This window comes from Lithobates pipiens, unplaced genomic scaffold (genome assembly GCF_037356315.1).
Source record: "Lithobates pipiens isolate NorthernLeopardFrog02 unplaced genomic scaffold, aLitPip1_a1.2 Scaffold_23, whole genome shotgun sequence".
Lineage (NCBI taxonomy): Eukaryota > Metazoa > Chordata > Amphibia > Anura > Ranidae > Lithobates > Lithobates pipiens.
Genome location: NW_027507785.1, coordinates 277,570,637 through 277,598,475, shown reverse-complemented (window position 1 = coordinate 277,598,475; position 27,839 = coordinate 277,570,637). Strand labels below are relative to the sequence as shown.

At 46.6% G+C, this 27,839-nt stretch overlaps 1 protein-coding gene across 8 annotated transcripts in view; it reads right to left on the bottom strand.

Moving 5' to 3' along the window:
* The window catches only part of YIPF1 (Yip1 domain family member 1), a 103,486-nt gene that overhangs the window by 30,177 nt on the left and 45,470 nt on the right, over positions 1 to 27,839 (bottom strand). For 5 of the 8 annotated variants that reach the window (XM_077453293.1, XM_077453299.1, XM_077453298.1 and 2 more), the window contains 2 exons: positions 27,291 to 27,431; positions 22,607 to 22,773 (listed from right to left, as the gene is read on the bottom strand). In XM_077453293.1, the coding sequence (XP_077309419.1) occupies positions 22,607 to 22,773; positions 27,291 to 27,431 (308 nt within the window). The remainder of the gene's footprint in view (positions 1 to 22,606; positions 22,774 to 27,290; positions 27,432 to 27,839) is intronic. The other 3 variants (XM_077453296.1, XM_077453297.1, XM_077453300.1) reach the window with 3 other exon arrangements.

Genomic DNA, 27,839 nt, shown 5'->3' with positions numbered 1-27,839 from the left:
GTACCTGTCAGCCCATCTGAGTACCCGAGTACCTGTCAGCCCATCTGAGTACCCGAGTACCTGTCACAGCCCATTTGAGTACCCGAGTACATGTCACAGCCCATCTGAGTAAACGAGTACCTGTCACAGACCATCTGAGTACCCGAGTACCTGAGTACCTGTCCCAGCCCACCTGAGTACCTGTCCCAGCCCATCTGAGTACCCGAGTATCTGTCAGCCCATCTGTGTACCCGAGTACCTGTCCCAGCCCATCTGAGTACCTGAGTACCTGTCCCAGCCCATCTGAGCACCCGAGTACCTGTCCCAGCCCATCTGAGCACCCGAGTACCTGTCCCAGCCCATCTGAGCACCCGAGTACCTGTCCCAGCCCATCTGAGCACCCGAGTACCTGTCACAGCCCATCTGAGTACCTGTCAAAGTCCATCTGAGTACCCAAGTACCTGTCACAGTTCATCTGAGTACCCGAATGCCTGTCACCAGCCCGGAGTACCCAAGTACCTGTCACCAGCCCGTCGGAGTACCCAAGTACCTGTCAGCCCATCTGAGTACCCGAGTACCTGTCAGCCCATCTGAGTACCCGAGTACCTGTCAGACCATCTGAGTACCCGAGTACCTGTCACAGCCTATCTGAGTACCCGAGTACCTGTCACAGCCTATCTGAGTACCCGAGTACCTGTCAGCCCATCTGAGTACCCGAGTACCTGTCAGCCCATCTGAGTACCCGAGTACCTGTCAGCCCATCTGAGTACCCGAGTACCTGTCAGCCCATCTGAGTACCCGAGTACCTGTCACAGCCCATCTGAGTACCTGTCACAGCCCATTTGAGTACCCGAGTACCTGTCACAGCCCATCTGAGTAAACGAGTACCTGTCACAGCCCATCTGAGTAAACGAGTACCTGTCACAGCCCATCTGAGTACCTGAGTACCTGTCCCAGCCCATCTGAGTACCCGAGTACCTGTCCCAGCCCATCTGAGTACCCGAGTACCTGTCCCAGCCCATCTGAGTAAACGAGTACCTGTCAGCCCATCTGAGTACCCGAGTACCTGTCAGCCCATCTGAGTACCCGAGTACCTGTCACAGCCCATCTGAGTAAACGAGTACCTGTCACAGCCCATCTGAGTACCCGAGTACCTGAGTACCTGTCCCATTCCACCTGAGTACCTGTCCCAGCCCATCTGAGTACCCGAGTATCTGTCAGCCCATCTGTGTACCCGAGTACCTGTCCCAGCCCATCTGAGTACCCGAGTACCTGTCCCAGCCCATCTGAGTACCCGAGTACCTGTCCCAGCCCATCTGAGTACCCGAGTACCTGTCCCAGCCCATCTGAGTACCCGAGTACCTGTCCCAGCCCATCTGAGTAAACGAGTACCTGTCAGCCCATCTGAGTACCCGAGTACCTGTCAGCCCATCTGAGTACCCGAGTACCTGTCACAGCCCATCTGAGTAAACGAGTACCTGTCACAGCCCATCTGAGTACCCGAGTACCTGAGTACCTGTCCCATTCCACCTGAGTACCTGTCCCAGCCCATCTGAGTACCCGAGTATCTGTCAGCCCATCTGTGTACCCGAGTACCTGTCCCAGCCCATCTGAGTACCCGAGTACCTGTCCCAGCCCATCTGAGTACCCGAGTACCTGTCCCAGCCCATCTGAGTACCCGAGTACCTGTCCCAGCCCATCTGAGTACCCGAGTACCTGTCCCAGCCCATCTGAGCACCCGAGTACCTGTCACAGCCCATCTGAGTACCTGTCAAAGTCCATCTGAGTACCCAAGTACCTGTCACAGTTCATCTGAGTACCCGAATGCCTGTCACCAGCCCGGAGTAGCCAAGTACCTGTCACCAGCCCGTCGGAGTACCCGAGTACCTGTCAGCCCATCTGAGTACCCGAGTACCTGTCAGCCCATCTGAGTACCCGAGTACCTGTCAACCCATCTGAGTACCCGAGTACCTGTCAACCCATCTGAGTACCCGAGTACCTGTCAACCCATCTGAGTACCCGAGTACCCGAGTACCTGTCAACCCATCTGAGTACCCGAGTACCTGTCAGCCCATCTGAGTACCCGAGTACCTGTCAGCCCATCTGAGTACCCGAGTACCTGTCAGCCCATCTGTGTACCCGAGTACCTGTCAGCCCATCTGTGTACCCGAGTACCTGTCAGCCCATCTGAGTACCCGAGTACCTGTCAGCCCATCTGAGTACCCGAGTACCTGTCAGCTCATCTGAGTACCCGAGTACCTGTCAGCCCATCTGAGTACCCGAGTACCTGTCAGCCCATCTGAGTACCCGAGTACCTGTCAGCCCATCTGAGTACCCGAGTACCTGTCACAGCCCATCTGAGTACCTGAGTACCTGTCCCAGCCCACCTGAGTACCTGCCACAGCCCATCTGAGTACCCGAGTACCTGTCCCAGCCCATCTGAGTACCCGAGTACCTGTCCCAGCCCATATGAGTAGCCGAGTACCTGTCCCAGCCCATCTGAGTACCTGAGTACCTGTCCCAGTCCATCTGAGTACCTGAGTACCTGTCAGCCCATCTGAGTACCCGAGTACCTGTCAGCCCATCTGAGTACCCGAGTACCTGTCAGCCCATCTAAGTACCCGAGTACCTGTCAGCCCATCTAAGTACCCGAGTACCTGTCACAGCCCATCTGAGTACCCGAGTACCTGTCCCAGCCCATCTGAGCACCCGAGTACCTGTCACAGCCCATCTGAGTACCTGTCAAAGTCCATCTGAGTACCCAAGTACCTGTCACAGTTCATCTGAGTACCCGAATGCCTGTCACCAGCCCGGAGTAGCCAAGTACCTGTCACCAGCCCGTCGGAGTACCCGAGTACCTGTCAGCCCATCTGAGTACCCGAGTACCTGTCAGCCCATCTGAGTACCCGAGTACCTGTCAACCCATCTGAGTACCCGAGTACCTGTCAACCCATCTGAGTACCCGAGTACCTGTCAACCCATCTGAGTACCCGAGTACCCGAGTACCTGTCAACCCATCTGAGTACCCGAGTACCTGTCAGCCCATCTGAGTACCCGAGTACCTGTCAGCCCATCTGAGTACCCGAGTACCTGTCAGCCCATCTGTGTACCCGAGTACCTGTCAGCCCATCTGTGTACCCGAGTACCTGTCAGCCCATCTGAGTACCCGAGTACCTGTCAGCCCATCTGAGTACCCGAGTACCTGTCAGCTCATCTGAGTACCCGAGTACCTGTCAGCCCATCTGAGTACCCGAGTACCTGTCAGCCCATCTGAGTACCCGAGTACCTGTCAGCCCATCTGAGTACCCGAGTACCTGTCACAGCCCATCTGAGTACCTGAGTACCTGTCCCAGCCCACCTGAGTACCTGCCACAGCCCATCTGAGTACCCGAGTACCTGTCCCAGCCCATCTGAGTACCCGAGTACCTGTCCCAGCCCATATGAGTAGCCGAGTACCTGTCCCAGCCCATCTGAGTACCTGAGTACCTGTCCCAGTCCATCTGAGTACCTGAGTACCTGTCAGCCCATCTGAGTACCCGAGTACCTGTCAGCCCATCTGAGTACCCGAGTACCTGTCAGCCCATCTAAGTACCCGAGTACCTGTCAGCCCATCTAAGTACCCGAGTACCTGTCACAGCCCATCTGAGTACCCGAGTACCTGTCACAGCCCATTTGAGTACCCGAGTACCTGTCACAGCCCATCTGAGTAAACGAGTACCTGTCACAGCCCATCTGAGTAAACGAGTACCTGTCACAGCCCATCTGAGTACCCGAGTACCTGTCCCAGCCCATCTGAGTACCCGAGTACCTAAGTACCTGTCCCAGCCCATTTGAGTACCTGTCCCAGCCCATCTGAGTACCCGAGTACCTGTCCCAGCCCACCTGAGGACCTGTCCCAGCCCATCTGAGTACCCGAGTATCTGTCAGCCCATCTGTGTACCCGAGTACCTGTCCCAGCCCATCTGAGTACCCGAGTACCTGTCCCAGCCCATCTGAGTACCCGAGTACCTGTCCCAGCCCATCTGAGTACCCGAGTACCTGTCCCAGCCCATCTGAGTACCCGAGTACCTGTCCCAGCCCATCTGAGCACCTGAGTACCTAAGTACCTGTCCCAGCCCATCTGAGTACCTGTCCCAGCCCATCTAAGTACCTGAGTACCTGTCCCAGCCCATCTAAGTACCTGAGTACCTGTCCCAGCCCATCTGAGTACCCGAGTACCTGAGTACCTGTCCTAGCCCATCTGAGTACCCGAGTACCTGAGTACCTGTCCCAGCCCATCTGAGTACCTGTCAGCCCATCTGAGCACCCGAGTACCTGTCACAGCCCATCTGAGTACCCGAGTACCTGTCAGCCCATCTGAGTATCCGAGTACCTGTCACAGCCCATCTGAGTACCCGAGTACCTGTCACAGCCCATCTGAGTACCCGAGTACCTGTCAGCCCATCTGAGTATCCGAGTACCTGTCACAGCCCATCTGAGTTCCGGAGTACCTGGCACAGCCCATCTGAGTACCCGAGTACCTGTCACAGCCCATCTGAGTACCCGAGTACCTGTCACAGCCCATCTGAGTACCCGAGTACCTGTCACAGCCCATCTAAGTACCCGAGTACCTGTCACAGCCCATCTAAGTACCCGAGTACCTGTCACAGTCCATCCGAGTATCCGAGAACCTGAGCACCTGTCAGCCCATCGGAGTACCCGAGTACCTGTCCCAGCCCATCTGAGTACCCGAGTACCTGTCCCAGCCCATCTGAGTACCCGAGTACCTGTCCCAGCCCATCTGAGTACCCGAGTACCTGTCCCAGCCCATCTGAGTACCTGTCACAGTTCATCTGAGTACCCGAGTACTTGTCACAGTTCATCTGAGTACCCGAATGCCTGTCACCAGCCTGGAGTACCCGAGTACCTGTCACCAGCCCTTCGGAGTACTCGAGTACCTGTCACCAGCCCATCGGAGTACCCGAGTACCTGTCACCAGCCCGGAGTACCCGAGTACCTGTCACCAGCCCGGAGTACCCGAGTACCTGTCACCAGCCCGGAGTACCCGAGTACCTGTCACCAGCCCGGAGTACCCGAGTACCTGTCACCAGTCTGGAGTACCCGAGTACCTGTCACCAGCCCGTCGGAGTATCCGAGTACCTATTTGCAGCCCATGCCTCATAGAATACACATTGGGGTGTTTGCTTTCCAAAATGGGGTCATTTTGTGGTTAATTCCATTGTCCTGGTGCTCCAGGACCTTCAAAAGTGTGATAGGTAGGAACGAAATGAGATGTGTAATTTATGCTCCTAGAACGCCTGAAGGTACCACTTCCATGTTGGACCTCTGTATATGGCCAGGCTGTGTAAAAGTCTCACACATGTGGTATCGCATTACTCAGGAAGAGTAGCAGAATGTGTTTTTGGGTGTAATTTTTGCTATATACATGCTATGTGTTAGAAATATCTTATAAACTGACCACTTTGTGTTTAAAAAAAATATGTTTTCATTTTCTTTCCACGTTTTACGAAGACTTGTGGAAAAAAATTAACCGCTCAAAAGACTCATTATGCCGCATACAATATACGTTGGGGTGTTTGCTTTCCAAATTGGGGTCATTTTGTGGGTAATTCTACTGTCCTGGTGCTCCAGGGCCTTCACAAATGTAATAGGTTGTTAGGAAATTAGAGGTATCATTTATGCTCCTAGAACCCCTTACGGTGCTCCCTGCATTTTGGACTTCTCTGTGTGGCCAGCCTGTGTAAAAGTCCCACACATGTGGTATCGCAGAATGTTGCAGAATGTATTTTGGGGTGTAATTGGAAGTATGCATATGCTGTGTATGAGAAATAACTTGTTATTATGACAATTTTGTAAAAAAAAAAAAAAAAACCTTCTTTTTCCCCAAGAATTGTGGGAAAAAAATTATAACTTCGAAAAACTCACCATGCCTCTTACTAAATACATTGGACGGTCTACTTTTCAAAAAGGGGTCATTTGGGGGTATTTGTACTTTCCTGACATTTCAGAGCCTCAAGAAATGAGATAGGCCGTCAGTGCATCAGGTGTGATCTGAATTTTCAATGATTTGCACCATAGCTTGTAGACTCTATAACTTTCAAAGAGACTAAATAATATCCACTAATTTGATTTTTACCAAAGAGATGTAGCCGTATAAATTTTGGCCCAAATTTATGAACAAAAATGACTTATTTGCAAAATTTTATCATAGAAACTAAAAAAGTGTTTTTTTTCTAAATTTTCGCTCTTTTTTCACATGCTGCAAAAAATAAAAAATCGTGTGGTGATTAACCACTTGCCGACCAGCGCACGACGATGTATGTCGACAGAATGGCACGGGCAGGCAAATGGGCGTACATGTACGTCCCTTTAAATTTGCCGCCCTGCCATCGGGAGCGCGCCTCCGGCGGTGCTCTCCCGCGCTGGTCGGGACCCCCGTGAGTCCGGTCGCGGGACCCGCGGACTCGATCGCAGCGGGCATCCCTGCGATCGTCTCACGGAGCGGCCAAATGGAGAAGTGCCGTTGTAAACAACATTTCTCCATTCTGCCTAGCAACTAGTGACGCTGATCTCTGCTCCATGTGATTGGAGCAGAGATCAGTGTTCACTAAATGAAAGCCCAACCCCCCCACAGTTAGTAACACGCCCCTAGGAACACTTAACCCCTACACTGCCACCCACTGGTTAACCCCTTCACTGCCAGTGTCATTTACACAGGAATCACTGCATTTATATAGCAGTGATTACTGTATAAATGACAATGGTCCCAAAAATGTGTCAAAAATGTCCGATGGGTCCCCCACAATGTCGCAGTCACAATAAAAATCGCTGATCGCTGCCATTACTAGTAAAAAAAAATAATAAAAAATTATTATTTAAAAATGCTATAAAACTATCCCTATTTTGTAAACGCTATAACTTTTGCGCAAACCAATCAAAAATATGTAGAACAATACGTATCGGCCTAAACTGAGGGAAAAAAATGTTTTTTTATATATTTTTGAGGGATATTTATTATAACAAAAAGTAAAAAATAATGCGTTTTTTTCAAAATTGTCGCTCTATTTTTGTTTATAGCGCAAAAAATAAAAACCGCAGGGGTGATCAAATACCACCAAAAGAAAGCTCTATTTGTGGGAAAAAAAGGACGTCAATTTTGTTTGGGAGCCACGTCGCAGGACCGCGCAATTGTCAGTTAAAGCGACGCAGTGCCAAATCGCAAAAAGTGGTCTGGTCTGACCAGCAAATTGGTCCGGTCTGAAAGTGGTTAAATACCACCAAAAGTCCCCTTTTGCTGGGAGAATGATGCGCTAACTTACTTAGGTATTAAAATCCCCTCCAATCTGTCATGGTTGTATGAACTCAACTTTGCCCCTGCACTCCTTCGGCTTCAAACAGATCTCCAAAAATGGCATGGAGGCCCCTTCTCCTGGTTTGGCAGAGTAGCCATTCTGAAAATGAATGTCCTCCCTAAATTATTATATCTACTGCAGGCCATCCCTATAACAATTCCCAAATCTTTTTTTCGCTCATGCAAAACAATATGTAGAAACTTTCTTTGGTCTCACTGGTCCCCCCCGATTAAGTTGGGCCAAACTAATCCTCCCCAAGCTATGTTGAGGCCTGGGAGTACCTGATCTCCATACCTATTATAATGCGACTCTTATTGCCAGAGTAGTTGATTGGCATATACACCAAAACGAGAAAGCGTGGATACCATTGGAAAACGTGTTTGCCCTGTTCCCTATATCCCATCTACCTTGGATCACAAAACAGGCCATTCCTTTATCTTGCTCCCAACATCCTTTAATAGGCTCTACCATTAGAGCTTTCAGACAAACGTGCAGATCTCTTCACATTAATGCGCCTCATGGCCCACTAACTCCTCTTTCCTCGAACCCAGACTTTCCTCCGGGCCTTACCGTGCCTGGATCCGGTGACGTTCTTCAAGAAAACATCTACAGAGCTTATAAATTTTTCGACCCGGGGAAGATGTTAACATTCCCTGCTATGGTCGAAAAATTCCCTGAACTACGCCTCCCATTTTTTACATTTCTTCAAATCCGACACTTCTTCACATCAACGGGACCATTATCACACTGGACTACAGCCCTTACTCCCTTTGAATCCCTATGCACCAGCTCGGAACCACAAAAACATGCGATTTCAATTATTGTAAAGCTGCTCAGCTCCGACCTCGCCCCACAGAAATCCATTCTACAACAGTGGGAATCAGATTTACAGGCTACATTGACCACACAACAATGGCCTTTGATATATGAAGACATTCACAAATGGTCTGTTAATGTGTCAGCACAAGAAAATCGATACAAAATCTACTCTAGGTGGTACCGCACACCTGATAAAATTCCCAAATTCTTCCCAGATGTCCCCCCATCCTGCTGGCGTTGCAATGCTCCAACTGGCAACTTCTTACATATATGGTGGGAATGCCCCATACTCCAGCCCTTTTGGAAGGGAATCCACGAAACAATAATTAAAATCACTACCTATCAGCCAGAATTCTCCACGGCACAATACCTGTTACACCACACACCGCTCTCAAACAAAACATATAAGATTCCGATAGTCCCACATTTGATTAATGCAGCCACCCAATGCATTCCACGTCATTGGCGCTCAGTGACACCTCCATCTATAGAGGAATGGTTTCAACAGATGGATAAAATAGAAGAAATGGAAAGACTAATTCATCAAGCGTATGATAGACATGAACAATTTTCCCATAAATGGGCATGCTGGATACATTTCCGTGCCTCTAAATCCCTTACCAAAGCCACCACTCATACCTAATGTGATTTATTTAAGGTTAGGACACCATTTATTGCTGGACCGTCTCCCTTTGGATGATATATGCTAACCCTTCCTCTGCATTTATACCCCACTTTCCCCCCTGGGAAAACATGATTGATTACACTATATCCTACCTATTTCACCCTTCTTCTCCCTACAACTTGTATCCCCCCTTCTAACCCTTGTTTGCCCCCCTCCCTTCTGCACCTGGAGGCACTCCAGTGCTGACCCCCCCCCCCCCCCCCCTTACTTCCTTACTACTCACCTTTGATTATATTTCATATAACGTATACAATGAGATTTCTTTAATGACCCTGATTGAGTCTCCTCTCATATCGCACCATGAAGTTAACACCTCTCAACCACCCACAGTGTGATCCCATATGGGGTGGATGGCTGCACAGGAGATTCGTTGGGATCCAAAACTATTGAATTGTTCTTTGCTCAGGTATCTCTGTTCAATGTATTTGTTCTAAATATTTGTTTATCTATAGTGGCCTTCTCCACTCAAATTGTTCCCTTGATTGCTTTTTTACTCTTCAATTGATGGAAATGGAGATGTATGTTCTTGTGATCTTCCTATCATTACTGTTGTACTTTGGTACCTGTACATACTATGCTTGTATTCTGTGCTTCTCAATAAACCTTTTTTTTGGAAAAAAAAATACCACCAAAAGAAAGCTCTATTTGTATGAAAAAAAAATGATAAAAATTTTGTTTGGGTACAGTGTTGCATGACTGAGTAACTGGCATTCAAAATGTGAGAGCGCTGAAAGCTAAAAATTGTTCTGGTAAGGAAGCTGTATAAATGCCCTGTATTGAAGTGGTTAATAACAGATGGGCAGCAGCAACTGAGTTCCAGCGGTTGAGTGTGGAAGTTATATGCTCCGCAGATGGTCGGGACGGGAGCTAGCCCAAGCCTTCAACGAAGCTCCAAAATCAGCGGGCAACACCAGACAATCCATGTCTTCATGCATTCGCCATATATTTGTGATCGTGTCAGTATATGTGGCATCTCTCCTTTCTCTGCAATGCCTCAAGCTGCCTAGCTAGACCAAAAAAGGCAGCACTACAAACTGAAAATGAAGATTTTCTATCTCAAAGCATAGATATTTCTGGTGAGCGGGGAAAATAGGTACATGTAGATAAGCATCCTTGATGTCGATTGACACTAGCAGTTTTCCACCTTGTAGAATGGAGACCACTGATCGGATTGACTTCATGCGAAAAGAGGGATATTCAAAATCCAATTTAGATATTTGAGATCTAAAATGGGTCTGACATCACCATTTGGTTTTGGTGCCATGAAAAGGTTTTAATAAAACCCTAATCCTCGCTCTTCCATGGGGACCCCTGATATCATTTTTTGAGACAAGAGAGATCCAAAGTCAGAAAGAGAGACTTTTTTTCCTGGGTCTCTGGGAACGTTTGATCTGAGAAAACGAGGAGACGTAAACTCTCTGAACTCTAGTCTGTAACCTAGAGATATTAAGGAAGCCACCCATTTGTCTCGACACTGTTCCTGCCAGACCCTTGAGAACTGCAGAAGTCTTCACCCCACTCGAGCGAGCAGGGGCGCCCCTTCATAAGGCGGTTTTAGTATTTTGTTAAGCGGGCTTTCTCCCCCAGGGTCCTCTTTTGACCCTGGGGTTGACCATGAGCTTTACCTCTTGAACTTGACAGTGGAGGCGGTCATGATTGCCTGGACAGACATACTCTGAGCGCTGCCAGCGCAGGCTGAACCGCTGAACCTGCCAGAGAAATATTGTTTTTAAAAAAGAATTTCAACTTCTTATCTGTTGGATCCTTCAGCATTTGAGCATTGTCTATAGGACAAGTCAAGCTCTTGTTTGCAGAGGATAGAGCAGCTTAAATTGCTGGAATCCTCCATTTCTTCCTCCATTGGATAAAGTGTTGAAAACTTTTTTGGAGGAAAAAACTGTTTATCTGGGTGCTCCCACTCTGAATACATAAGCTTTTTCAGTAACGAATGGATAGGAAAAGCATGAATAGCTTGGGGAGGCTTTAGCGAACTCAAACAAGAAGTGGGCTCATCGACTGACTCTGTTAAGAGTCATCAGCCTCTTCCTGGTTCCCTGAGAGAAAAGCGTCATCTCTCACCCCCTGTTCCTTAGTTTGAGGGTCCTGTATAATGGACGAAGACCTGTTATGTTTAGTGGGATGCGATTAAGGCATCAATTTTTTGTTCCAAGCCTAAAATGGTTGAGGAAAAAAAACCTCTTCATTAATATATATAGGGGCTGCAGTACTAAAATCAACTGTAACACCCGACATCCCTGGTGGCTCACTCTGACCGGCCGAAACACTCTCAGGGGAGGATGCCATTTTCTTAGAGATGGTTTTAGGCTTCCTAGTGGTTGTAGAAGTCTTTCTAGAGCCCTTTTTTGAGGTGCTTTTACCCCCCTTCCGACCAAAGCCCGATGTACAAAGTAGAGGTACTACCAAAAGGACCGCATCCACCGCTTGAGCCCTGCCGCTGCTATTAATATGCTCAGCCTGATGCAATGTGTCAAAGGGAATGCCTGTGTCACCAAACCCCTTTCATACCCCCTCTTGCTTGTGTCCCCACGCAGCATGCAGCAGTAACAATGGTGCTTTTAAAAACACACTTTTCTGCGCTGGGCGTTGGAGGACGCCAACGCCGCGCTAAGCCCCGCCCCCTCTGCTTACTCTCCCCACCGCTCTTTTTTAAAAAAGTGCTTTCCCATGCCAGTGCAGGCCTCTGATCCTATGGGATCGTACAGTGAGGGGGAAAAATGGCAAAGTAGGGCGGCGTGACTTTTTTTATTTTTTTTTTTCTCCTGGCACTTCTTCATCATGAAGAGGGGGAGAAAACAGCAAAGGTGGGGGGGGCGTCTGGTGGGGAGGAAACCCCCCCCCCCCCCAGACTTACCGGAGGTCTGCTGCTGGCTGGAAGGAAGCTGCTGTTCCGGACACAACATGAGCTCTCTGAGGAAGCATGAGAAGGTATGAGCTCTATACAGCCCCCAGCAGTGACACATTAGGCATGACAACATTCACTAAATTAACCTCCCTGATTATTTCAGACTTTAGGTGCTGAAAGCGGTACAATTATTTTGAATGGAAATTTGGCGTTTTATATTGTAGTCCTGTAATTCTTAGGAATAACTCACTTAAATCTGTCCAAACCAGTCTAGGAGTCTAGCAGACATACCGGGTATGAAAGTTTGAAAAATTAAATCATAAATTATAATATCATAAATAACTATACCAAATAATAATATAACCATAATAAAAATTATTCAATAATGTAATCAAATCAAAAACACTGAAATTTGCTCAGTTGCAGAATTGTCACTGTCATTACTTTTCAGTATTTGATGACGGATCTCCCCACAAATCGCTATCCCTCAATTCTGTGAGTGATTCCAATTTATTATCGCTGTTTTCTAGCTAGTCTAAAATCATTTTTGATGTAAAGGGACAGTTTTGGTTGCTATGGACAATCTCCAGTTTCCAGGCATAAAGAACAGTTTTTATATTATAAAACTGCATGCAGGACACTGGGCAAACCACTAGGGACAAAGGGGATGTGAAATAATTACATACAGCAATGTAATCTGTAAGATTACATTATACTGTATGTAATGTGTGTGTTTCACTTTTTGAATTTGGCGCCGTTCTCTGTCCCCGTGCGTCGAAACGCTCGATCAAGCGGAGCACGGCTTCGTACAGTGGGGGGGACATCGCTGGATCCAGGGGACAAGGTAAGTAAACTCCCCCTGGATTCAGCGATGTGGTCCTGAGTCTGGCTCGGGGCTACCACTTTTGGTATAAAATTCCCACCCCCGTGCCAGACATTATTAATGTTTTTTATGGACATTTTTATTTATTATCACTATCACAAGTACTACACACTTTGGTTTTGGGTTATATTTGTGGATAAATGAATTGTATCTATCTTTGTTGGGCACTAGTCACTTTCACTTAAATTTTATTTTTATTTTTTTTCTCACAAGTATATATGGTGTTTTATATTGACACCGCCTGAATTCACAGTTTTTTTTCAGTATAATCTAGTGGAATTAATATTATACAGGGGTTCTAACACCCAAATTAAGTACATATATTTTTATTTTCATTTTATGTGGTCGCATAAGTTTCATACAGTTCACTAAGTAATTAGGATATAAACTTTCTGGTGGACAGGACACCACTCACATTTTGATGTAACTGATTTTTCAACAGGATTGGTTTAATCTTATGGTATAATTGACCCTTTTCCCTCTCTCAACATATAGTTTTTCAAGCATATATTGTTCTGGGGTCTAGAGGGGAGCGCCATATCTACCTACACAGGATTTTCTGTGGTAAAACTGACAGACCCAATCTTCACCCTTCATGGTGGGTTCCGTTAACAAACCTTCAGGAGCTGGGGACCCTTGGTGAAACCCACGATCTTGGACCTGTAATAGTACCACCGCTAGTAAAACTTTATGGCCTTAATACCAAAAGTACTGGATCCTGGGGTCCAGCTCTCTAAAAAAAGAAGCGTTTACAGGCAAAACCTTGTTTCTTCGGACATGAGGCCCGGGTACCATTCAATTCGGCCAAAAAAACACTTTGAATGGATCCCGCTGCATGGCTAGCCCCAGCAAGGATTTCTCCAGTGGAGCTCAGCACAGCACATCTTTACTCGTGACCAACACCTCGGACAATCTGCACAGAAGCCACTCAAATGCACCATGGCTTGCAAGCCTGTTGCCCCAGAAAATTTTAATAAAATTTGGGACCCTTGGGTGACCTCAAGCTGCACTATACCACCGGATACGTCAGGTGATACTTAAAGTGTTACTAAACCCAGGACTCTGCATTCACTATATCTGGTCTCCCACAGTACACAGAACATGGAAATGCAATTATTTTTAGTAAATATCAGCAGCTAAATACCTTTTTCTCATCAGCAGTATATAGCAGTCTTGTGGTTTCTATCAGTTCCTGGTGAAGCTTGTAGGTGGAGTTTCCAAACTGCACTGAGCTGTTCTATAAGGCTGCAGGACCTCTGACTCTCTGTCTTGGCAGTGCTGATTGTCCCTGTGCTGATCACATGCACTCTCCCAAGAAAAAAAAAACTCTCTAGCAATACCCACCAAACTGAGCATGTGCAGCCTAACCCCAAAGACGCTGTTTTATCCAGACTTGTCCAAGGGGACAGTGCAGGCACTGCAGGGAGGGGTGGATCTGTGCATACAAGAGCAAAAAGCCTTTTTACACAATGCAGAGGATTAACCCCTTAGGTTCCACAGCGAGTATAACCAGCATGCTTTACTGCATATACAAACTGATTTTACTGTTGTGGGTTGATTGCCAATTGGACCTAGGGTTTACTTGCTTTAAAATTATTCTGCTGCCTATATAAATTGTTTGTTGATGTTGGAAGGCTTTTATCAAAGCTTGTATGGCTCAGAGCAGTGGGAAACAAAGTCTTACTTTGGAAGTTTGCAGTCAGGGTGTCCAAGCTGAGGTGTCCTCCCACACACCAATAGACAAACGGTCATGGAATAAAAGAAGCAGCCGGAAACTCCATAACATCAAGCGTATATATTTTCAAGTCTTCACAGTGGGTACAGTTCAGCAGCAGACTAGTTTCGGCGATAAGCCTTGTTCACAGCACAGTGCTGTGAACAAGGCTTATCACCGAAACTAGTCTGCTGCTGAACTGTACTCACTGTGAAGGCTTGAAAAAAAATACGCTTGATGTTATGGAGTTTCCGGCTGCTTCTTTTATTCGATGTTGTAAGGCAACATGGTTTAATATCATATTTCTGGAGTTTTACTGCCTGGTTGATATCGCCATTTGGCCCAAGTTAGAATTTGTCCTCTTGGAATGCCAGTACAGCAGGTTTACCCAACAGGGCTATGTAACCGAAGAATGCTTATCAGAACCTTCATCTGGAAGAAAGGAGTCACGCATAACCCCTGGCGGGGGAGTGGAAGAAACGAAAAAACTCTGGATAGCCACACTCCGGATCAGGTAAAATAGATTGTGCCTTTATTACTTCCACTAAAAAACCTTCACATCATACGAGTCACAACAGCAAAGGGAATGTAGAACAGGAAATACTGACGCGTTTCACGCTGAAATTAGCGCTTACTCATAGCTGATGTGAAGGTTTTTTAGTGGAATTAATAAAGGCACAATCTATTTTACCTGATCCGGAGTGTGGCTATCCACAGTTTTTTAGTTTCTTCCATTTGACTAGTGCAATCAGCCTGCACCTGGGACCCCTATCTGTTTGGAGCGGCCAGTTTCCTGGTGGATCAGCCTGTAGCGGTGGATCCTTCTTTCTATTGTCGATTCCCTGGCGGGGGAGTATGGGTTAGAAGAACTTGGCTTCAAACCACCTGGTGTAATGAAGATTGAAGTGCCTTATTACCATGACTACAAAGCATGAAAGACCAGCTGTTACTGAAGGATGACCCGGTGTTTCGTCAGATTAGGCGACCCGTCATAATATGTAATGGAAGTGACGTTTCATTGCTGCCATCTTGCTGCACCCCCACACTCTTGCACAGTTAGTATACAGTGAGAAGGCAGCAAGCAGACATCTTGTTACACCCACCGGAGTTTTGCATTTCACACTTACTTTTAACAGTATACAGAGCTTATATAGTCAAATGAAGTATTTTGAAATCCGTCTGACTGTTTAGATGTTGAATTTTAAAAGAAGTGGCGAGCCTGCAGATCTCACAGGTTTGCGGATCTGACAGCACACCGCTGCTTTGAAAGATCAACATGAAAAAAGTCAGATGATTTTCAAAATAGTCAATTTGACAATAAAAGCTCAGTTTACTGTTAAAAATAAGTGTGAAATGCAACAAGTCGGTGGGTGTAACAAGATGTCCACTTGCCGCTTTCTCACTGTATCCCTACCGTGTAGGAGTGCAGGGTGTAGCAAGATGGCAACGACGAAACGTCACTTCTGTTACAAAGTCTGATGGGTCGCCTAATCTGATGAAACTCCGGATCAAATAGCAGTGATTCATGGACGAATGCTGCCCCTACAGCATGCTTCCTGGAGGATGGGCAGAGGAAGAGATTAGGAAGGACTGCCTTTTATGGACTTTTCAATGGATAGATAGGTGGACAGTGGGTGTAGTGTGGGTGGTGTCTGAGTGGGCTTTAAAAGTAATGATCAGCCTAAAGTTCTCTCTCTTGGCTCTTGCCCATTGAGCCCAGCTGAGATACCGAATACAGAGGATGTCCTTACGAAAAGTATCATCTATGTTCTTTTGTTTTATATGCTCTGTAATATTTTTCTTAGTTATTTTAAGTTAGCGTTTCTACTTTCTTTATAATAAATTAGCTTATTTAAGCAGTGTTCATTTTATAGCTAGCATTGTTGTTGTACCATCACCATTAACTTTATCAGAGCTTTGATAGACTAGCTGACTATAGGACTAGACAAGTTATATAAACCACCTCATATTTATTTCAGTTGCTGAACTAATGTTGTATAACTGTCCTTCCATTATATATTATCAGTGTATTAAGTGGACATCTGGTTTGCATTGTATGGCGATACTTGAGCTGCGACTGCTCAATTCTCTTTTTGTTTTTGTCTTTGTTTTCTATGTATACGTGTATATTTTATACACTGTAAAATAAAAGTTACCTTTAATAAAAAAAACATTTCAAGCCTTTTGAACAGCAATGCTCCCTACAAAATTAAACAAATATATCAGGACTAGCCAAAAAACCATGCCCAACAAGCCTTAGGCTACGATCTGGAACGGTTAAACGCCAATTCCTGCCAAACAACCTCCAAGCACTCAGTGCAAACAAAGACTGTACTGAGCTGATGCTTTTATGTTCCACAGAGAACTGGTTTATATTGTCTGCCCCAGAAAGCATCCCTGCTAGGGTGGGCAATTAGAACTTGGGCAGAACACTGCTCAAATATCACAAGTTTTGCATTAGGATTGCCATCAGAACATAGCGGGCTGATCCAGCTGATCCAAACAAAGTTCTTTCTGCCAAATTATTTTACATTATCTACAGAGGAAAAAGCAGTGCATGATGTGTTAAAGCCTAATAACGCCAGGATTAACCTATTTTTACTGTACCTCTTGGGGAAATTTCTCCCTCAATTTCTTGTTTGATCAATTGTGTCAAATAATAAGTGCAAAAAGTGTAGGTCATTTTCTGACCCTTCCCCACTCTAAATCTATAAAATAAAAATATAAAAGAAAGGAGGAGGTGGTGTTCCAATAGTGACGTTAAGTCCACCATGAACCGATCAATTTTTTTTCATTCAACTTGTGGTTTGCACATTTGCAGGACAGATATATGTACCGTATATGAACCATGGACTGGATTCTGACTTAGTTTATTGCACTGTAGACAGTTACTCAGCAAATTACAAAGGCTGTTGGTGCTGGTACAATAATTATTATCTGCAGCAGATAATAAAAAGCATATAGCAATGCAACTGTATTACATTAAAATTAAAACCGGTCTTTTGATTCTTGCTCCCCATTTCTCCAGTGGTTGGCAGCTGCACTAGGTATCAGTTTTATCCACATATCTCCACATATGACTGACAGTTTCTAGCACTGCAGGAACTTGCTGTTTGTCAAGTTTTCATTGCCGACTGTATCTGACCAAGGAAGTTTCACCTGACTTACTGTCCTGTGATGGATATCAGAACAGGAAGGGAAGTATTCTTAACAGAGAGACAGACAACATTTAAAACCTCACAGATGTCCTAGTCTTTTACCATTATGACCACAACTAATACAGTTTTGTCTGGAGCTGGGATTTAATCCAACATCTTATATTCCAGGCATCACTAAATGGCTGACTGTGGTCTGGTTCCGGCCCCAGTAGCCATACAACCCGGACCGCAGCCTCGCCAAATATTTGCCTGTGCGTCCCCCCCTCCCTCCACCCCCACGAGACTGACCCCCCCCATTACAGACCCCCCCTCGATAGTAGACTCCTGTCCTGTCCAGCACTCCCCCCTCCCCACAGAGCCCTACCTTATTCACACAAGGGCATGAACCCGACCGCGGTCCGCCATTTAGTGATACCTGCCTTAAAGAATCTAATAACTAATGGATCTTTTGATAATTTTACTTCCAAAAAATTGATAACGCTGCCACCTGTGTCTTCAAGGTGCTAACTGCTAACCTCTTCTCCATTCCATTATGAAGAAATTCCAGGATAGAAATCGTCTCCTGCAGAAAATACTTCTTTGTCCCGCACCAGGAGTTGTAGCATTTCCAAACCTTGAAATAAACATCTATTGTGACTTTTTCCTGCTGTTTAGCAGCATAGAAACAAATTTGTCTGATAGACTCCTTTTCTTTAGAATCTGCTCCTCAGAAACCAGACTGCTAACTTGAGCTGGCTTATGTTTGAATGCCGTATGGGTCTCCCACTCAGTAGATCATCCTGAAGGGGTAACATCCAATGGGGTTCTGCCGCCAGAAGCGTTGGGAGCCATATCCTTCTGGGCCAATAGGGAGCCACTAGTATTAGATTTGTGGACTTCCTGAAAGGGCCGACAGTATTAACTAGAAGGGGGGAAAAGCATAAACACAAATGGGAGTCCCACGGGTGAGCCAGAGCATCCAAGCCTCTTGCCTGAACCCTTCTGTTCAGAAAAGTAAGTCAGGAGCTTTGTGTTTGAGAGGGTCGCAAACAGGTCAACCTAAGGACTGCCCCACCTGTTTATCACCATCTAGATAACTTCTGAATTTAGACTCCACTCCAATTCGGAAATTGCCTTCCTGCTCAGGAAGTTGGCTACCCAATTCAAACTGCCCTTCAGGTGTATTACCGACAGGGAACCCAAGATTTTTCTCTGCCCAGATTAAGATCTCCCGAGCCAAGGACAGGAGAGCCCTGCTTTTGGTACCTCCCTGCTTTGCCACGTAGGCGACTGCCGTGGCACTGTAGCACAGGATCTGAACGTGTTGGCCCCTGATCTCCTCCTGAAACCAAGAGAGGCCCATCCAAATTGCTTTCAGTTCTCTCCAATTGGATGATCTCTTTGTGTCTGAGCTTGTCCGGATTCCTTGGGTAAAACGATCTCCCATATGTGCCCCCATCTCCAGGAGCTTGCATCTGTCGTTAGCCTTTTTGATACAGGGAATACCCACAGTAGGCATTCACTTAGGTTTAACTTGTTCCTCCACCACCATAATTTTCTCACTTGCACGGGAATCGCGAACCGTTTCTCTAAGGACTGTTCGTGCCTCCAATTTTGGAGAATTACTTGCTGCAGATCCCTTGAGTGGAGGCAGGCCCATTGAATGGCCGGAATGAAGGATTTTAGGAGACCCAATATCGACATCGCTGACCATACCGTTACTAGCGAGCTTACCGGGATCAGTTTTATCGCCCCCAGGATCTTGTCCTTTTTCTCTTCCGGCAAGAAGATCTTTTGTTGGATAGAGTCAATGCTGTACCCTAAAAATCTTATCTCTTGGGAAGGGATTAGGTATGATTTCTCCTCGTTCAGGATCCAACCTGGCATTTTATTCTGTTCAGATGTTCCAGCAGCTGATTTTCTGAGCTGGCGAACAGAAGCAGATCATCCAGATACAGAACTATCATGATTCCCTGGATCCTCAGAGGCGCCAAGGGTTCCACCATGACCTTGGTGAAGATCCTCGGAGCTGCGGACAAACCGAAGGGCAAGGTTCTGAACTGCAGATGGAATATCCTGCCTTTTGAGTTGACTAGCAGACGCAAAAACCTTTGGGATGCTATCGCTATTGGGATATGAAGGTAAGTATTACTGAGATCAATGGAGGCCATAAAAACACCCCCACATAAGCAGTTTCCTTTACAGAGTAGATCGTATCCATGCAGAACTTCTTGTAGCGAATGGACCGATTCAGGAGTTTTAGGTTTAAAATTAAGCAACATTTCACTGAGGGTTTCTTTAATTCGGAAACTGTGAGAATAAAACCCTAGGCCAACTCAGATCCTCTAACAGGGATATTAAAGCTAGGACCTTTTCCTGTGCTCTGGGTATCTAAGTCACAAAAAAACGGTTTGGAGGTTTCTCCTAAAACTCCAGTCCATATCCCTGGGAGATTACATTAAGGACAAATGCACTGGATGTTACTGCCCTTTATTGAGGGAGGAAGGATAGAAGTCTCCCTCTCACAGCAGGACCACCGTTCACTGGCTTTTAGCTAGCGTTTCGGGACGTCTGAAGAGAACAGCAGCCCCACCTCGCCCCCTCTGTGCACCCCAGGGTTTCTTATGACCCATTTCCTTGGGAGTCAGTTTGCTGAAGAGGACAAAAATTATTTTTGACTAAGGGTGTCTTCTTTTTCTTTGCCGGAAAAGCCTTTTTCTTATCTGCGGTGCTATTCAAAATGGCCTCTAAGTCTGGACCAAAAAGCAGATCCCCATTAAAAAGGGAGACCACAGAGCTTCACTTTAGAAGCGGGGTCCCCTGTCAAAGTCTTTAACCATAGCATCCTACGCTCAAATTCACCAGGGCTGAAGTCCTAGCGGACATTCTGATTGACTCTGCCGAGGCATCCGCTAAATATACCACTGCTTTTATCAGAACTGGAACGGTATCCAACAGATCCTCTCGGGAAGCATCTCCTTTGATGTGCTTCCTCCACTGTTCTAGCCAATGCTCCAAGTTTCTGGCTACCACAGTTGAGGCCATGGCCAGCTTGAAATTTGCCATAGACGAGTCCCATGCTTTTTTTAGAAGGAAAACGGCACAGCTATCTATGGCATCCTATGTCCTCAAAGACCAAGTCAGTATTGCAAGAAACCTGGGAAAAGGCCGCAAATAATTTTGGCCTTTTGTTCAACACATGCAATTCATCTTTCTCAAAAAGGAAACCTACGCTTAAGAGATTTCGAGATAAACGGAGCCCTTTCTGGTTCCTTCCATTTTCGATTGACAGCCTCTAAGAGGAACCTTGTGCACTGGAAAAACTTTAGTTTCACCCAGGCCCTCAAACATCTTATCATGCAGGGACAGATCAACTTTATCTTCTGAATGCCAAGCGTCCAATTAATGGTCTTAAATCACTTAAATCAACTCATCCACCTCGTCCAAGGATAACTTGTATCTAGATGATGTTTAATCTGACATCTCCTTATCCTCATCCCGTAAGGCTTGAGGTGAACTGGCCTTGCTTGCGGCCTCCTCCTCCTCCAGAGGCAATATCTTCTCTGGATGATCTAGCTTGACTCCCTGAATGGAGTGCCGGGGGCTTGTCCAAAAAGGAGCGGAATGATTGGAACGTATCCATAAGTTCCATTTGAAAAGGAGACAAAAAGATCTGAGCTTTGCGGCTGCTTTACTTGGTCAGCTATACTGTTCTTGCACAGGATCTTGGTCCAGCTCTCCCTAAGGGACACTTTGCTAGAAGGGAACCTTTTCTTACACGAGGAAGGGATATGCTTTGTCTTCTCCCTTGCCTTCTTTAATTATAAACAGAAAAGCACCCAATTAGGACCCAAGCGTTATCCCTAACCCCCCCCCCCCCCCCGACTAAATTACCCAACACCCCCAAGAAAAAAGAAAGAAAAGGGGGAGAACCCCAACCCATGCCCCCCTCAAGGGGTAACTGAAGGAGCATGGAATAGGTTCCTGCCCTTCCCCAATTACCTTCGCACCAGGGGAAGGGTGGAGGGAGAAGTAAAACCCCAAGGTAAAAGATCTGGAGCCTCTGCCCCAGCTTGCCTGGGCTAGGCTGGCGCTTGTGGCTTCTGTTCCCACCATTGCTGGCAGCTCTGCCAACTCCATGCTGCGGGGGTAGCAGCTCCCTGTCCTTTTTTTTCAAAACTACTGGCCTCCCGGAAGTCTACGCCATACAGGGCCCACCCTCCTGCCTTCCTGCGTTCCACAGCCCGGAACCCGGAAGCCACGTGCCCGACCGGAAGTTCCGCCCCCCTTCCAGAAATAATGTCACCCACCATCCAGACCTGGAACGAACTGAGACCCGGGAAGCCCCTGACTCCATGCTCCAAGAATGGGATGCACTCTCCCGGCCGGCCCAAGCTCTCGCTAAGCAGGGAAGAAGGGGGGGCTTGAGAGCATTCCCAACACATCTGGGAGGATGCTGGGATGGCCTAAAAGGATCACAAAGTCCAAAGTAAAAAAATAAAAAAAAATAATAAAGGTGAGCCATGCACCACACTCAGTACCTCTGCCTAGAGAGCGCAGCCCACCCACAGTTCCTCGCAGCAATTCCACCATGGCGGAGGAAACACTACAACAACTGGGGCCATGGTGGAAGTGGGTTGCCTTCAAAGGTTTTATTTGCAGTGTTTCCTGGGAAGTTGAGTGGAGCTACGCTCTCTCCGGGTGCTGTCCTGAAAGACGCTTTGATAAAAAAGGACATACACCTTATTTGGGTACAGCGTTGCACAGCTGCGCAATTGTCAGTTAAAGTAACGAAGTGCCGCATCGCAAAACATGGCCTGGTCAGGAGGGGGGGGGTGTAAATCTTCTGGAGCTGAAAAGGTTAAAGAAACAAACAAAAGGACTCTATATAATATACTAATGGAAAATTTTGGGCTCAGAATATTTCCTTATGTTTATTGTTAACAAATATTTCCTTCTTTATGTAAACAGGAATGTTCTGTACTTTGGCAGAGCCTGGCATTTGTGCTGGCAGACAAGAATTTACCATATCATGTGCTTCCTTCTCTATGGCAAAAGGTTACTGCATATTTTAGGTGTACTGTGTCTAAATGAAGCTCCTTGTTTCTATAATTAATGCTTATAAGAACAAGAACAGGTTAACATGTTCACGAATGGGTGTCGGATGGACTTACAGAAGTGGGGATGTAAATGAACAGCGAGTATCCATAAACACACACTATTTCCAAAAAAGAGTAGGACACCATACTCATTACTTTGCTGTGTCTCCACGATAGGAATCCCCAGAGAGCCAGAGGTACCAACCAGGCATATGCATAAATGGCAGTGGCAGCAATGGAAACTGCAAGAAACAAAAACACACAAATGGTAAATGGATATGGACAGAGGAAAAATGATTACGGGACAATTTGCCACTGGGGTCCTGGAGAGCAAAATTAGCTGTGATCTATGTGGAACAGACACTAGTAATTTGTATCAGTTCTTAGTGAGCTTAGCCTTTAACCAGCTTCATACCCTGAGCATACTAGATATGCTCATTAAAGGGTGTACCTTGCTCTGTCTCTCCTCACTTGCCTTTGCCTCTGTGCAAATGGAAACTGCAGGGACAGCCGGGTCCCAGTCTGTGTCTAGGAAGTGCAAGCAGAACCACAGAGTTCTTTAATCCAATAAAACTCTCAAATTGAAGACATAAGAGATGTTGGTTGACCTGTCCACCCAATACTTTGTAAAACAAATATAAAACAGGAGGGTCCCAACTCCAGGGAGTGATTGCATTGGAATGTGACATCTGTATAGCATGGAGATTTTATGTTTTAAATCATCAAGAAGTTCAAAAGGGCATTCAATAAATACAAACTAGGAAAACACAGTCATATATACACTGGTATATATTTAGTATACAACATATTAATTACAATGTGATAGTTACAGTGGGGAAAATAATTATTTGATCCCCTGCAGGTTTTGCAAGTTTGCCCATTTACAAAGAAATTAAGGGTCTATAATTTTTTATCATAGGTGTATTTTAAATGATATAGACAGAATATCAACCAAAAACTCACAAAGAAAAAAAAAAAACACGATACAAATGTTATAAATTGACTTGCAGTTCAGCGAGTAAAATACGTATTTGATCCCTAAAGCCGCGTACACACGGGCGGACTGTATGGCCTACTTAGTCCGTCATACAATCCGACGGACAGTCCGTCATACTTTCGAATGAACGGACTTGACCACACACACCACTTTTTGAGCGGACTAATACGGCGTACTAAGTCTTTTGAAATGAACGGACTCGCCCACACACGCGGAGGAAAGTCCGCTCATTTCGAGCGCGTCTCCAGGTAGGCGGGGCCCGCGAAGGAGACGTCGCTGGCCCGGCCACCTGGTATGGACTTAAAGGGGAACCCCAACGCCGAAAAAAATCGGCGTGGGGGTCCCCCCCAAGTCCACAACAGACCCTTGTCCGAGCACGCTACCCGGCCGGCCAGGAAAGGGGGGCGAGCGCGCCTTCTTATAGCTCTTTTACAGGCGGTGGCCCGGTCTTCTGTCGCCGCCGCCGCCGCCTTCCGTTTTTCTTCTTCTTCTTCTCCAGGAGATGTTGCCTCGACGATCTCTCCGGCCGGAATGCCAGGGACGCACTGCGCGGCCACTTATATAGGGACAAGGGGCGGTGTCACATGGCTTTATGTCACATGGGTTGGTCACATGGGTTGATGTCACATGGGGACTATGACATCGTAAGGGAGCGGGGTCACCATGTGACACCAACCCATGTGACATAAAGCCATGTGACACCGCCCCTTATCCCTATATAAGTGGCCGCGCAGTGCATCCCTGGCATTCCAGCTGGAGAGATCGTCGAGGCAACATCTCCTGGAGAAGAAGAAGAAGAAGAAGTAGAAGAAGAAGAAGAACGGAAGGCGGCGGCGGCGGCGACAGAAGACCGGGCCACCGCCTGTAAAAGAGCTATAAGAAGGCGCGGTGGCCCGGCAGAAGAACCGAAGAGGGGGACAAGACCCCTGAAGTCGGGAGAAGAGGCCGGCGGCGAGGAAGAAAGCCGGACTCCTCCGCTAGCAAAAGAGCTACAAGAAGATAGCGGAGGAGTCCGGCGAGAAGACCCCCGAAGACGGAAGACCCCCGGAGCTGTGCAATAAAGTATTTTATCTCGTGTGTTGTGTTTTTTTTGTACTTTTATTTTACAGGTGAATGGGTAGGGGTACATTGTACCCCATACTCATTCACATAGGGTGGGGGGCCGGTATCCGGGGGCCCCCTTATTAAAGGGGGCTCCCGGATTCCGATAAGCCCCCCGCCCGCAGACCCCGACAACCAACGGCTAGGGTTGTCGGGAAGAGGCCCTTGTCCTCATCAACATGGGGACAAGGTGCTTTGGGGTGGGGGGCGCGGCCCCCCCCCTTCCCCAAGGCACCCCCCCATGTTGAGGGCACGCGGCCTGGTACGGCTCAGGAGGGGGGGGGCGCTCGCTCGCCCCCCTTTCCTGGCCGGCCGGGTAGCGTGCTCGGACAAGGGTCTGTTGTGGACTTGGGGGGGACCCCCACGCCGATTTTTTTCGGCGTTGGGGTTCCCCTTTAAGTCCATACCAGGCGGCGGGGCCAGCGACGTCTCCTTCGCGGGCCCCGCCTACCTGGATACCCGCTCGAAATGAGCGGACTTTTCTCCGGGCGGGAAAAGTCCGCTCATTTCAAAAGTACGGCGGACTGGCATACACACAGGCGGATTGTCCGCCGAAATGCGAGTACGACGGACAGTATTTCGAAAAATACGAAATACTTAGTACGCCGGACTGCACGCTGAAAAAGTCCGCTGAAGCCCACACACGAGCGGACTGTCCGCTGAAATGTGTTTCGGCGGACTAAGTAGGCCATACAGTCCGCCCGTGTGTACGCGGCATAAGCAAAACATGACTTAGACCCCTTTCACATTGGGGCAGTTTTCAGGCACTTTAGTGCTACACATTCATTTCAGTGTGTCTTTTTACACAGGGGCGCTTGCGGGACAGGAAAAAAAGTCCTACAAGCAGTATCTTTGTGACGCGTTGAGAGCGCTGTATACCCTTTTATGGGGTTAAGAGCGCCCCGCTATCGGCCGAAAAGCGGTGCAAACACAGAGCAAGCACAGAGATAAGACGTTTCTTGTAGTCGGTTACCAGGTTTGCACACATCACAGGGAGGATTTTGGTCCACTCTTCTTTATAGATCTTCTTTAAATCCTTACCATTTCTTGGCCGTCGCTTGGCAACTTGAAGTTTCAGCTCCCTATAGGATTAGGGTCTGGAGACTGGCTAGGCCACTTTATGACCTTAACCTCCCTGGCGGTACGATTATTTCGGATTTTAGGTGCTAAAAGCGGTACCATTATTTTGCATGAAAATTTGGCGTTTTATATTGTAGTCCTGCAATTCTTAGGAATAACTCTCTTAAATCTGTCCAAACCAGAGTCTAGCAGACATCCCGAGTATGATAAAGTTTGAAAAATTAAATCATAAATTATAATATAATAAATAATTATAAATAATTGTACCAAATAATAATATAACAATAATAAAAATTATTCAATAATGTAATCAAATCAAAAACACTGAAATTTGCTCAGTTGCAGAATTGTCACTGTCATTACTTTTCAGTATTTGATGACGGATCTCCCCACAAATCGCTATCGCTTAATTCTGCGAGTGATTCTAATTTATTATCGCTGTTTTCTAGCTGGTCTAAAATCATTTTTGATGTACAGTGACAGTTTGGTTGCTATGGGCAATCTCCAGTTTCCAGGCATAAAGAACAGTTTTTATTACATAAAACTGCATGCAGGACACTGGGCAGACCACTAGGGACATCGGGGATGTGAAATATTTACATACAGCAATGTAATCTGTAAGATTACATTATACTGTATGTTTACTATTTGTTTCACTTTTTGAATTTGGCGCCGATCTCCATGCCCGTGCGTCGCAACGCTCGCAGGGCACGGAGATCGGCGATGTAATGCATTGAGCGAGACACGGCTCGCTCGTACAGCGGGGAGACAACGCTGGATCTGAGGGAGAAGGTAAGTAAACCTCCTCCTGGATCCAGCGATGCAGTCCCGAGTCTGACTCGGGGATACCGCTTTTGGTATAAAAAATCCACCCCGAGTCAGACTCGGGAATACCGTCAGGGGGGTTAATGTGCTACTCTTGAGCCACTCCTTTGTTGCCTTGGTGGTACAGTATGTTTTGGGTCATTGTCATGCTGGAAGACCTATCCATGAACTATCTTCAGTGTTCTGGCTGAGGGAAGAAGGTTCTCATCCAAGATTTTACAATACATGGCCCCTCAATTCAGCAAAGTAGGCCTGTACCTTTAGCAGAGAAACAGCCCCAAAGCATAATGTTTCCACCTCCGTGCTTGACTGGAAGGATGGTGTTTTTAGGGTCATAGTCAGCATTTTTCTTCCTCCAAGCACAGCTGGTTGCATTAATGCCAAAGAGCTCAATTTTGGTCTCATCTGACCACAGCACTTTCTCCCAATCCTTCTCTGAATCATTTAGATATTCATTGGCAACCTTCAGGAAGGCCCATACATGTGCCTTTTTGAGGAGGGGGACCTCGCGGGTGCTGCAGCATTTCAATTCACGGCGGTGTATTGTGTTACCAAAGGTTTGTTTGGTGACTGTGGTCCCAACTGCCTTGAGATCATTCACAAGCTCCTCCCGTGTAGGGTTGATCCCTCACTTTTCTCATGATCATCCTTACTTCATGAGGCAAATTCTTGTATGGAGCTCCAGACCGAGGGCGATGGATGGTTATTTTGTATTTATTCCATTTGCAAATAATTATCCAGAAGTTGTCTCCTTACCAAGCTTCTTGCTGATGGTTGTGTAGCCCATTCCAGCCTTGTGCAGGTCTACAATCTTGTCCCTGATGTTCTTTGACAGCTCTTTGGTCTTCCCCGCGATAGCGAAGTTTGAATGGAAGAAAGATTCTGTTGACAGGTGTCCTATACACATAATGAGTTGTCGTTAGGAGCATCTTCTTAAAATTGACAGGACTATTCTGTGTACCACATGAGCACATACTGTAGCCAGTCTGTGGGAGCCAGACTTATTTTTGGCTGGTAGGGGATCAACTACTTATTTTACTGAACTGTAACTCAATTTATAACATTTGTATCATGTGATTTTTTCTGGATTTTTGGTTGATATTCTGCCTCTAATACACCTATGATAAAAAGGATAGCCCCTTCAAATCTGCAGGGGATAAAATAATTATTTTCCCCACTGTATCTCAATTATGTATCGTTTGTATGTACACTACATAGTATTAAGTGGACCTATACACAAAATCCTCAAAAACCTATGTTAACAGCCCTGCAGGGATGGACAAAAAAAATAAAATAAAAATCACA